The sequence below is a fragment of the Taurulus bubalis genome (assembly GCF_910589615.1).
Source record: "Taurulus bubalis genome assembly, chromosome: 12".
Taxonomy (NCBI): Eukaryota; Metazoa; Chordata; class Actinopteri; order Perciformes; family Cottidae; genus Taurulus; species Taurulus bubalis.
The window spans coordinates 22607366-22620984 of NC_136600.1; the positions used below are offsets into that span (position 1 = coordinate 22607366).

At 41.3% G+C, this 13619-nt stretch overlaps 1 protein-coding gene across 1 annotated transcript in view; it reads right to left on the reverse strand.

The window, feature by feature from the left end:
* Positions 1-1563: 1563 nt before the first annotated feature.
* sntb1 (syntrophin, basic 1) overlaps positions 1564-13619 on the reverse strand; it is a gene marked incomplete at its 3' end in the record, with an annotated part of 31406 nt that continues 19350 nt past the window's right edge. The window contains exons 5-8 of the mRNA XM_079227234.1: positions 13273-13409; positions 11992-12188; positions 4415-4644; positions 1564-1656 (exon numbers count right to left, since the gene is read on the reverse strand). Of these exons, the coding sequence (XP_079083360.1) occupies positions 1564-1656; positions 4415-4644; positions 11992-12188; positions 13273-13409 (657 nt within the window). The remainder of the gene's footprint in view (positions 1657-4414; positions 4645-11991; positions 12189-13272; positions 13410-13619) is intronic.

Consider the following 13619-nt stretch of genomic DNA (forward strand, 5'->3'; position numbering starts at 1 on the left):
AAAAGACAAATACTACTCGATGGGGGAAATTGCGGCACCGTTTGATTGAGTTTCAGTTTCCAAAATATGAATATTAGTACTCATGACAGATGGCTTTTGTCAGTTAACCAGGCAAAGAGGATCCATTCCTCAGAGATCATCAAAGAATTTCAGTTAATTAATCAGGCTATTAATCATGCACAGTTCTCAATCCACTCTGAAATAAAAGACGAAGGAGTGAGACTGCAGACCCTCTGAGGAATAGTTCAACATTTTGGGAAATTAAGTATGAGAAGTTAAGTATCCCTCTCATATCTGTCTATTATATATAAGGCCATAACCAGAAGTGGGATAGCTCATCATACAGGGAACAGCTAAGGTACAGTGATAAAATCAACCTACTAGCACCTCTAAAGTTCTCTGATTATCGAGCTTATCTAGCTCGCTGTTTCCCACTGTTGCCAGTCATGATGCTAAGCTAAGCTAACACGAAGCTAAGCTAATTGGAAAAAAAGCATATTTCCCTAACTATTCACTATCAAACTATTGCATTAAAGTATCTGGTCAAAATGTGTTTGCCAAAGTGTCCTGCGCATTACCTCATTGCTTGATTGTGGAACTATTGGAGATAAATTAAACATTTGCATCTTTATTCTTATCATAAACTGCCGTGCATATGTAATACTACTATCTCTGTGGAAACTGAAGTTGCATGTATCGCCATAACATAGTGATAAAGAATGCATGGACTTTAAATGTGATTTATAAAAGAAAGAATCTGAATACTTGTGTATGTTATAATTCATGTTAATTGGAGCTGAGGCTTTTTTTTTCTATAGTTGAAGAGATTAGAAATGACTTCAGATAAAAATCAGTCAAACAATGAAATACTTTAACTTCTCAAAAGAGTACGCTGACATTATTATTATATTTGAGTCAGCTGTCACATTGGTGCAGACTGTGCAGGCCATCGTGCCGACCAGGTCCAATGATGAACTACGCTGCCGCTAACAAGACGATTCAGGGGACGCTAACAAAGACAAATGCATGAAGTTTTTCCACAGTGTGTTAAGTGTTTGGTGAAGATAAATGATGAGTGAGATTCAGAACGTCCAATGGTGAATAAATTATATAATTGGTAAATGGAAGGCAGTTTGCTATTACATTTTGATTGAATTAAAAGTGAATTCATCTCAATCGTGTCCAGTCCGTGTCCGTGACAGTAATGCCCAATCTGTGTCCATCTGTCTGTATACCTGTCTGTATACATCATCCCTCTCCTTCCAGTCCAGTCCTTGTTTTCTTCTGTGGTTCTTCAGTCAACCCTTCAGTCCATGCAGCCCGTAAAGGGGAGGGTTTATCCCCAAAAAACAGTCCATTTCACGCAAACCTATCTGGGTCTCCAGTGTTTCAATAACTTGGAGTTTGAGGTCCATGTCCAGATAGAGGCTACATTCAACTCAGCGTGGGTACCTGACTGATGGAGTTTGACGTGGTGCACTGCTGCATGCGGGCTGCAGAGAGGTGGAGAAACGAGGTGGATTTCTGTTTTCAAAAAGAGAGTAAATGTCCCTTTAGAAGAGGTCAGGCCACCAGACCCAGACGGTAGATCTTAGCAGAGAGGAAGGAGTGGAGGATGAAGACGATCGGCTTCGGACACGAGTGGAGGTCCAGTTGCTGGAGGAAAAACAAAACAGAACAATGCAAATATTACTAAAGAGGAGAGAATGTATTTAAAAGATGTGAGAAGGGATGACAGAGAGGGGTAGAGGCAGGGGAGGGAAAGAAAAATAAATATAGTTTGTGAAGCACATAAAAGTATATTCAGAACCAACTACACTACACAGTTCCCCATGAGGCAGGGAACAGACAGACCGAGCTGGAGCTAAACACCACACACACACACACACACACACACACACATCACTGTGAATAAAGCTCTGCTTTGGTAGTGGCAACGTCAGTCGGTGTGTCCAGACTGAAATATCTCCACTATTGGATGGTTGACTCTGGAAACAGCCACGGGATGAATTCTAATGACTCTGGAGACTTGCAGGATTGCCATGAATTGTTATGCTGGTGATCTCCTGCTACCATCATGTCAAAACTTTAACTTGTCCAATCGTTTGGTTTACGACCAAAATACCTGCTGAAGTATGAAACTCAGCCTCAGTTGTACTTTGTGTTTAGTGCCAATTAGCAAATATTGTCATGCAAACACACTACACTAAGATGGTTAAAACGGTGTGTTAGCTTTGTCACTGTGAGCTTGCTAGCATGCTGAAACAACCCTTTAGCTAGCATTTAGCAATCGCCTTGCAAGCCGACCACAGCAGAGGTGTGTGTGTATGTCATGTTTGGTACTCATCCTAATTTGTGAACAATGTGAATTCAAACCAAACACACTTTATTAGATTTAAGCAACAAAACCAATTAGCAAGGTGGAGGATAAAAAATGAAGTAAAACGTCATCAACATAAGTACCGAAAACAAGTAACTTCAAAATAACTCAATGACACTTTGGGACACGAACACCAGTCTGCTGGTTGCAGGTCCTGTGTTTGTTGGACCCGTCCACCTCTCCTCCCGCCCATCCTGTGTGGGTTCTTCTGGTCTTTATACAACGTCACTACACGCACAGAGCATTTTCTCTGAGAGTCTAATAATGGCGTGAATGGGTTTACGTAGTAGTTACTTGGCGCATGTCATAAAGATGCTTACGAGTGTCTTGTGCGTCGGTATTTGACGCCCTGGAAATAAGAACGGACTGCCAAACCTCATCACTGGTTTTAACGTCATCCTTGCTCTATAATACATGCTCTGTATGGGGGAGAGTAGCTGTCTATTGCTGTGACAGAATTAGATAAACATGGTCCCTGCCAACTATCACAGTGTAGTCCAAAAAAAAAAGCCCAGCTGATTCTACTTTCAAATGTTGAGCTAATGAGCTACATCCGCAAGTGCCTTGGGATTTTTATAACGCCTTGTCTATGACCGTGTTGGGAATTTAGAAATTCTACAGGACACCAAAATCTGTTCTGCTGAGGTAGCCAACAGAGGATTTTGAATCAAAGCCCCAAAGTCTTTGCCTATTTGCCTTCAGCAGTATCCGAGCCGTGAAACACGAGTGTATCTGACAGAAGTTTTATATGGAGCTGTATGTGGACTTTGAGACATTGATATAAAACGTCTCCGTTTCCAAACTTGAAATCCCTTTAGCCTGCAGACTAAATATTTTTGTTTTCAACGTCACTTTATTGTCTAACATACAGTGAATCTCAGTGCTATGGCTTCATGAAGGATGAAACTCTAATGTTGTGATTTGGAGTAAAAACAAAAGTGCCAAGGGAGCTAATAAGAGAGCTAATCAAGCTCATCCTCCTGACACCAACAGTATTTATATTAGTATTGTCAAATACTAGATCATAATGAATACATTCACATTGAGTAGTGGGTGTGTGAGTTCATGTACTCTCATTGATCATTTTTAAAGTGGTCACTGAAACACCACACAGGAGCTGTTGAGTGGTGTAAACAGATTAAAACTCTTACAGTTAGTGGCAGGGAGGCTATTTTTTAAAGAAAAAGACCAACATATGTGTGAAGTTCTTTATTTTATGATGAAGTGTTGTAATTTCCTTTCCCTCTGCCTGTCTCGTGGACTTGTACTCGTTGGTGTTTGGCTTCATTTCTCAGAAGGCCTCCTTAAACCTCCTGAGAGTACTTATGAACACGACCGCAGCAAAGTGCGCTTGATATTGAAGATTGTTTGTAGTTGTGACCAGCTAACAAAAAAAGGTGCATAACTTAAAGCAGAATCACGTACCATGGCAAAACTCACAAACCGTTAGACTCTTGTGGGAGTCATCTTCGGTCTCAGTCCTGTTTCAGTGATGTGGGTTAACCCTGCCCCTTTTACTTAAGCCACGCCTTCTTTCATCACTCACATACCATGCATTTACCCAGGGGTGTGTGTACGTGGTCACGGTTATTAAGAATTCACGCTAAACGGACAATCAGGATCATTAAACAGTCTAAGAAGTAATGCGCGGATGAGACACAATAGACCGCGAATGATCGAAACACCTTTATTTCAAGGTGAGGGTTAGGATTGCACTAAGTGGGTTCAAATAAATAAATAAAAAGTTATGCGTTTGAAAATAAAGAACATATCTGGACTATCTAACTACCCTTTGCTACATTTGCAAACACAACATTGCATTCTGGTCTATTGAAGATGGAGAAAACTGGCAAATCAGCCTTTTCTAGGTTTTCTACCTATGTGCTTTTTAACAATAGTGAGTATATTACTTCACATGATTTCACATCACCTGTGTTTGACTATTCATACACAGAAGTAAATGGAGTTTTAAGGGACCGTGAACAACTGAGTTCCTATCGAAGCACATCAAAGAGTCAAAACAGAAACACTCACAATCTCCCCCTCCTTTCCTCCAAAGTCAAGGAAGAGCATGCGCACTCCGTCATCCGAGGACATCTTTAGCTTTTCGTAGGGGTAGGACAGGAGCACCCGGGGCCCGGTAGGTGTGTGAGCTCCCCTCTCCTCCCCATGTTCCCCGTCTTCCAGTTTGGGGTCAGCCAGCACAGAGAAGCCATGTTCGTAGTGAATCACCAGCCGACACTCCTGACTCTGGTATAGACAACCTGGAAGTTTAAATAGATATATGAACTTTGAATTGTTAACCAACAAGATGCTTATGGACAAATTATCTCGTTTCCCCCCATATTAACAATGTGTGGATGACAGAAATACGTTATCGAATAAAGCATTCCTACGAGAGGCAAATGTTAGACTTAGCAGTACATATTTAAATTGATATTTCCCACTTCAAAAAGTATATTTCATCTCTGTTGGAAAACTCTCCTTGTACATTTTCTATTGTTTAATGACTTGCTGAGTGCGGGGCCATTCAGCATGATGAATGTCTTATTATGTTACTGGGTTGGATGTGTGTACAAAGTGCTTTTATTTTCTATTAATATAAAAAAGATGAACCACATTGATAGTCTCTTTTTCAGCTAATTTCTAGTTTAGCTCTTCTCACATAAAACAAAAACATCAATTACTTTTTTTTTTTTACAATTACAGTTTCCTCAAAAGCATTCATTTGGAAAACAATAACATCATATATTTCCATTAAAGTCAATACATACATGGTAAATATTGACAGTGATATTGTACTATATTACTGCTTCCATAGATAATGGACAATACTTAAAACGTAAACAATTACTGTTATTGTAATGACATTTTTACCGCTGTTACTGTTCAGAAAGCATTTACTTTCTCTCTCATCTTTATTTATATCTATGAGGGACGACTACACAATGGAGACAGCTCACATGCAGCATTAGGTTAAGCATAGCCGCCCAGAATAAACTGCCATCTGGGTGTAGATTCAGACTCTTCGTATTAAAATATATTGGACAGCTCCGTCATGTTGTCAAAGCCGGACTCATGCGTCTTTTACACATTAAAATGTACAACATTTCACTTGACGGAAGACTCTCTCCTTCCCTTTGTAGACCGACCTGGACCTGCTGAAGGTACGGCGTCGGGTTTCAGCCCTGCGTCATGTCTCATCACCGTCTCTCCCTCCTCGCAGCGTGTGTCCGGCTGAAAGCATCTTTCTTAATCTACTCTCACAATTTACGCATCACTTTCCTCTGCTTTAATGACAAACCTGTCACCGCTCCACACAGTGTGATCTAGCTGCATTTAGTCCTATTTTAAGTGCCTTCACAGCAGCAGCTTCCTGCCCCCCCCCCCCACACACACCTACCTGCTGAAAACTTCAAATACAGAATAAGCTTCTCTCTCTTGATGACACCTGATCTATTGAGTGGCGTGTTTGTGTGACAAAGAGGCGAAAAAAAGAGTTGTTATCTTTCCTTTGTTTGCCTGAGCAGGATGTGTGTGTGTGTATTGCATGTGCAGTGGAGGAGAATGTGTCTTTGCACGTGTGTACATATGACAGTGAGTGTCACCTAAGCAGGTGAGGAAAATGAGCCTGTTTCCTATCTTGCCGCCATGTGACTAAGACAAGGAGATGCACAGATGTGTGCAGATGTGTGTGTCTCTTCTCTCTCTGTGGGAAATAGAATAGCTATGCATGTGTGTTTACATAGAGGGTATATGTGCTCTCTCTGTGGCCTGCCTCAGTCTCTTTAGTCCGCCTGTCAACAAACTGATCCTCCGATCACTTAACCGTGATGCCAGTCAAACCTTGCTAATCACACAACGACTGTTTATCCCCTCCTCGTTTGTCTCCTTAGCAAAAGGCATATGAAACCAAGGTTGGCAAATATGTACACAGTAACACACACACACACACAACTATGAAAGGCAACTCATTATTGCGAGTTTAATTTACCCTGCACAGTAGTAGCAGATTTGGTTGTACTGCACAACAATGCGATCAAGCCATATAAATGCATGCTAAATTCATTTTCTGTTCGCATTTCTTTAGGGTCTACAGATTTGTATCTTTTTTTTTATGTGCATCAAAAAGATACAATAATGTAAAGCACTGTCACTCTGAAATAACTTATTCACAATTACAAACACTGATACAAAGGTTGGTCATTACGTTGACTAACAATCAGCTGTAAAAAGAGGTGGTAATTCATACTTTAATAAAGTGCTGCAGGGATGATGTATTTTTATAGGCCAACTCTGGATGTTAGCGCTGCACTGGTTCCCTCGATAGGGGTTTCTATTGGATATATATCAAGCAAATGGTCAATAAACGGTAATGACACTTAAAAAAGTTTTGTTTAGCAAGATCATTTTCACAAGTGAACACCACTTTTATGATCTTTAAACATGAATGCAATCCTCAGAAGTAAAAAGCAAACTTTAGGCTGTAAGCAAACTATACACCACGGTCTGTGGAGGCGGACTAGTCCGCATGATGACTTTCTGAAGTCTCATGTAGCCACTTGTTAACAACCGAGTATTTACTGACATATGTATATCGTAGAACAAAACATTCAAATCTCTTAAGCGTGTATTAACCACAGCCCTTACTGCAGGCCTCTAACCAACAACCCATTCAATAAACCCGTTGACTTTGAGTCGTGGGAACTGGAAGTGGAGACATGCTGACACATTACCAGGTTTTAGGACTCATTCCTACACCACTTTATACGGGAGTTTATGATACAATAAGAGACCCCCAGTCAAAGACCAAATTATAGGTGCACTGATGAAATAAAATTGCAATCTCAAATAGTACAAGCGGAGCATAGCTCTAGTTCAGGCAGAGCACTGAAGTCATCAGCTGCTTGACAACCAGCCGACTAGGTAATGTCCAATCATATGCATGCAGGCGTGCAGCCATTACACTTAGTGGCCACTTTATCCCTTTAAGCACGGTGGAACCAATCTTGGTTCCAGACTTTTTTTTTTCTGTTCAAGTCGTCGTAGGAACCGCACATTAATTTAAATACTTGTGTTTATTGTATGTATTTGTTCAGCAAAGTCTTGGGAGAAAAAAATTATATCTGCAAAAAAAACACTTTTAAAAGATATTTCGATCAAAACTATGTACATCCAGCACGATATGAGCAAGATTTCCCGAAAATGCCTCCTTGAGCGGTCACCGAGTTTTTCAAACTGTATTATGGTGCCCTAACAACAGCCCACATACTAATAAGACACCTTTTTGGAAAGATTAGGACCTAAAGAATCAGAATCTGCAACAAAAATCATAGCATTTTGGTGTTCAAAGGAGTTCACAAAAAACTGTGTCGTTCGGTTAAAAAATTGAGTTCACGTAATTACTTAAACTTAACGGTTACTTTAATTATGTTTCACACCAGATGTATCTTCTCACAAGGGCTGCGGTATTGTAGCAATTTCAATGAAGTTAAACAACGATGTGGTTCCGGAGATAATATGTTGGGGAATATGTTGTTTTTTTGTCTGATAATAGCCGCAGGGGGATTTTCGCACACTGTTTTTGAAGGGATAACCGTAGGTACTATCTAGTACAACCGTTTATGGCATTGTGAAAGATGTGATAATTAAATCATATGTTTAGCATTGAGGTTATAGTTGGTTGTGATTTTATCTGGACTGCCTTATATTGAAAGCTGTTTCTAATATAAATGTTTTAAATGGCTTAATATAATGTATATCTAAACAACATACATACAACAACCTCATTGATAACCATATGTTAGTGCCTTGGTAGCCGAGTGGTTGCAGTGCAACGTCCTGGGTTTGATTCCAGCCGTGGGACCATGTTGGTCACACACATCAAATTTCACATTTTCAAAAATGGAACATTCTCTGCAAGGTATATCTCATTGAAGAGCTGCTGCAGGTAATAGCATTAGACTGTACAGGTGTTTACCCTGATACCTTTCACTGTTCATCTTCACGCAAACTATGTTTTCTGTTGCATCTCTCTCTGCCACCTCTTCTTCCTCCTTACAGTCTGTTATGCAGTTTTTGATATTTAATATTCATGCATCTGTTTGTTGAGAATTAAGAGTACACTATCATAGTCTTTACGACATGCCGTGCCACCAAGCGTTTACACTTTGGCTGTTTCAAACGGCTTCACTTGATAGCGGAGTGTTTATTGTGACATAAACATCACTCATCAGGTGAGCTGTTGGGACCATAAAGACGCCTACGGCAGAGCAGTATATTAGTGATAGTAATAGTAATTTCTCCTCTCATTATCAACTGTGAAACACACTAAACAACAGAGGTGCCTTGATTACAACTCCAGGAAGTAATGTTGATAAGAACGACACTGTGAAACAAATAGAAAAATGGAGGCACACACACGCAGACACGAGTCTAATACACAGTAATATCTCCAGAACCCTGAAGACATCCCATTCATGATGAAAAATGAGTCTCATAATGTGTAACATTATTCTAATGACGTATAAACAATCTGGCAGGACGAGCATCTCCCTAATGACATAAAGGTTGTAAATGGAGCAAAGAGTGCCGGGTCTTTGTTGTATTCAGGAGCAAAAATTAGACCTGAAACTCGACTCTTTCACCCGAGAGCCTTGATCTGGGAGGCAAGCAGGGTTTCCCATCTCACACACGCGCACACGCACACGCACACACGCACACACGCACACACGCACACACACACACACACACATGGGGCTTTTCAGGCTGAAACAAAAGCCCTTCTTTGGCGGTGAAGACAGAAGGAGGGGCAGTGAGTGATAACGCTGAGACACAGAGCGCTGAATGAAAGAGGGAAAGAGGGAGGCAGTCAGACTCTAACTAACGCTTACTGTTACCATAACAATAAGTGCAAACGCTAACAGGTGTTTACAGGACAAAACTCAGTTTTAAACTTCTAAATGGCATTAACAGCCGGTAAAATACTTATTTAATTTTCCTCGACCACTGATGCTTGACCTGAGAAGAACCAGAGGGTGTACAGAAGGTGGAAAGAAAAGGGGGATTACTAACTGTAAACAGATGAAGCTGGTCATAAAATAATGTTGTGAGTCTGTGGTAGCTTGACACCACGACCAACTTGAGGTTTTCACACTTTGGTTCCTGAACAGATTAAATCAAGAGAGCCCTCATTTGGGAGCTTCAAGGCAGATGTGTTTGCCTTTGCACAGAGCCAGGCCAGTCGTTTCTCTCCGTCTCCAGTCTTTAAGGAAAGATAAGGTAACGGACAGCTGGTTGGAGCTTCATATGTAGCGTGCAGACGTGAGAGTGGTCTCCATCCTCTCATCTAACCCTCGCCAAGAAAGCAATTAAAGCACAATTCCCCAAATTGCAAACTATGTCCTGAAAGTGCTCTCAAACGTCATAATCTGCGACGCCATGAGAACTGGACAAACCATCTGCTGGATCATGGCGCTCTGCACAGGATTGTCATTATCGATTCCTCATCGGTTGATTAAGACGCCAGTGAAGCGAGACAAGCAATAGAAGACGGGGGCGGCAGATACGCAGGAGACATAAGCAGGGTTTGAACCTTGGGACTACATGATATCCTGCTAATTGCTCAAAATATCAATGTAACCTCTGGAAAGTTTGAGTCACCTTGGACATAATGACAACAGAATGACTGCAGGCCAAGTGCCTGTGAAATTTAATTTTGGAGCCGAACAAATTACTTTCTCCTTTTAAAGTTGCTTTAAAAATGGCCTGCTGCCCGTGGAGTGATTGAGAGTTAATCTATCGCGCCTTGACAGTGAATAAACCATCACAATGATTTATCAGAATGTAACAGATGAAAAGATGACAAGGTCAGCGCGACGACTCCTCAGGTGGCAACTGCTGAAGAATGAGTGAATGCGCTTTGTATGCATTGTCACACTCCTTCTCGGGGAAGTGTAAATTACTTTTCTACTTCCATAACGAGAACGCGATGGCTTGGCGCTAACGTCAATCTGTTTCAGAAAAAGTTATGGGATCCAAATGCAATGGTGAGAAATAAAGATTCAAAACCACTCATTTTTCCTTTCTTTTTTTTTGGCCCGTGTCACTGGACCTGCATTCTAAATTTAAGCAAATAAATATCTTCACCCACTGGTGATGTTAGACTGGCGGTCCAGACATTTATAAAAAAAAAACTATTGAGCTGATTACCATGACATTTTGAACAGAAATGCATAGTCTCCAGTGGATGAATCCCAATGATTGTGAATTGTACATTTCATCTACATTATCAGGTTTCAATCAAGGTACAATACTTTTTAGATTTTAGACGTTATTACTACATACCTTCAAAATGAATGACTTTCCCATCAGCCTCAGCTGTGCTTTGTGTTTGCTAATTAGCAAATGTTAGCAATACAGTCTACATCATTTGGCAGCTAAATGGATGCTAATGAATCATACAAATTAATGCTAATGTTGATACATATCTGCTCCCTCAAGTGGTAAAAGTAAATCAGTTAACGCAGGTTTAAAAGCCGGGGTGTTTTCCCTTTTCCCAGCTGATTATTCATCTGTTCAGGTTGAAGATGGGCAGAGAATTACACGCGGCCACTGGACACCATGCACCAATACGACTGATAAAGGTGTAATATTCACAAAGCTTACAGGAGAATAAGGAAGATATTAATCACACAGTCCCTCGCACTCCTGGGAAGAGCTGTATCATCCACAATAAGTGAAATCCTCCGTGTGGGTGAACCATGGGTGTGCCCTTCACTTTATCCGGTGACTTAAGCTACGGCACGTCAATACTGAGCCGCTTGTTTTAGTCTAGACAGCGTTTTGTCATGGGATTAAATACAATGTCCTTTTAACGACACACAAAATGTGATTATTGTGAAACATCTTGGGAGTGTTGAATTCAAATTGAGCTCTGCAGGCGTGAATGCAGCCTTGCTTAGCCAATCACAGCGCAACACCTGGATCAGTGGGTGAAGACATGATGTATGGAGAGTTTTAACAGTTTGGCGAGGTCGGGAAAAACAACGCCGACAACGAGGATGTGGTGTTGAAGTCTTGTATCATTTGCTGCTGGAAACAAACCGTTTCATATATGGAGTGGAGTCTGAAGTGAAACTTAAATTTGGCACGGTGTTATCATAGATGGAGAGAGGAGGGGGACCCAGGGGAGAAGTGCAGTTCCCAGGACATTTTGTGCTTGGAGAGAAGGGGAGGCAAAGAGAGAGGGGTGGTATTCTGTTGGATCCCCCCTCACACACACATACATCTATAAATAGCAAGTGCTTTGTCTACATGTTCCATATGGCTGTCAAACTATATCACAAACCCTCCCCTTTCTCAGTGTATGAGTGGACTTCTAGTGTATGTTTACATTTTGCTTCATGCACTGGATTATTTTAGGCTCTCAAGACCTCAGGCAGTAGAGACTCTTCGGTCTCTCTGGATAGGTTTTGCTGCAGCGTGCCTGAACACGTCTGAGGATGCATCACAGAATCCAGCATAGTGACCTTTTGTGTGCTCCCTTCTCTCTTTAAAGCGTCTAAGTGTGTATGTTTCCATGTCTTGATGTGTTGCGCATCACTACTCACTTGTCGTGACTTCTTTGATCATCTCAGCTGAGGCGTTACATCCGTTGACGATGTGTCTGGTCCACAGCGACAGATCCTTGGTGGTCTCTGTCCGGAACAGGTGAGTCTCGATGCCGAGTCGCGTGCCAGTCCGAGTGGCAAAGAACAGCTCTGTGCCGGAGTGTGGCGACCCCCGGTCAGGGCCAGAGTGGACCAGACTGGATAAACACACACACACACACACAAACCATCATGTAGTGCACGGCAAGGGAGAAGGCATTTTTGTCATTATGTAACTGGGTGGCAAATCTGTTCAGATGTTATTTACACTTCTAAAAACTGTTTGAATAACATTGATTTATTTTGTGTGTAACATTCTTTAAGTCTAGGCTAAATGTGAAGAAGATTGTAAGTGGGCCGCCACAGTCACATGACATTGTGGACTGTGGGCACAAGGTGGCAGCATTGAGTAATATGTTTGTGTGCATAATGGTCATTCTTCCTGTTCACTTGCGAACAACCTGGAGATTTGTAGTATAGACGGTGCTGTGACCTCGTTGAGTTAAGTAGTACGTGACTACACACATATCTTATCAAATATCCTTGTACAAATACGAAAAGCACGTTACCTGTTGGTTTTTAACAGGATGGTTTGATTTAGGCACTGCTGGAATTCATGTCCTGACATTTTGGGCCGCCAGCCGTATGCTAATGTTAGCGTGCGTAAAGCTACACAGTGCTGTTACACTTTGAAACTAGAGAATAACTGGTACAAGTTTTACATTATTTTTTTACTCTGTTTGAAGCTGAAGACAGTGGGTGAAACTTGTTGGAATGTGGCGGGGAGTGAGGCGGAGGGACCGTGGGGTGTAATTAATGTCTCATTTGTGGTTTGATAAACATTTATTTCATCAAATGTATTGCCACACGCCATATTGACTACTGCAGCTGTCACATTTGTTTACTCTTCATCAAGGCTTTTGTCAAACTGAAGTTGGCGTGGTTTCATCTCTGAGCCCTTTGCCCACTTTTAAGTTACACATTAAAATAGTTTTTTAACAACTCGACAGAGCTATGCATGTTAGCATTCTGACTTTAGACTTAAATCAAAGCTTCACTGTGGATAAGAGCTGCTTGCACTCACTCTTGTTGTCCTTAGGACTAGAGGTTGATAAGATAACAGCTGTCATGCTAACGTGCTTACAATGAAAATGCTAACATGCTAGTGTTTAGTAGATAATGCTAAACATATTAGACATTGTAGTTTAGCACATAAAGATGCTTTGCAACAGGTGGACCTACCGGGTTGCTAAAAGAGGGTACGTGTGTGCAGGGCTCTGCCAGGCCTCCTGGCCTCGTGGTAGACTCTCATACAGCAGCAGGTCTTTCTCTGTCACCACCATCAGCACCGGCTTCCAGCACTGCTTCTCACTCTCTGTCTGCAGCACAAACACGGAAACAATGAGACAAGAAAGGTTGCAGCCATCATCTCTCCTCATCCTGTGCAGGGTCTTTGGGGATTTGCTGTATTCAGATGAAAAACCGTTAAACCAAAAAAATCGGTTTGAAGCTATTATCTAGAGTATTGCGCAATTTTGTTAAGTGCACAAATTAGAGGTAATAACTTAAAAATCCTTATCGAGTCTGAT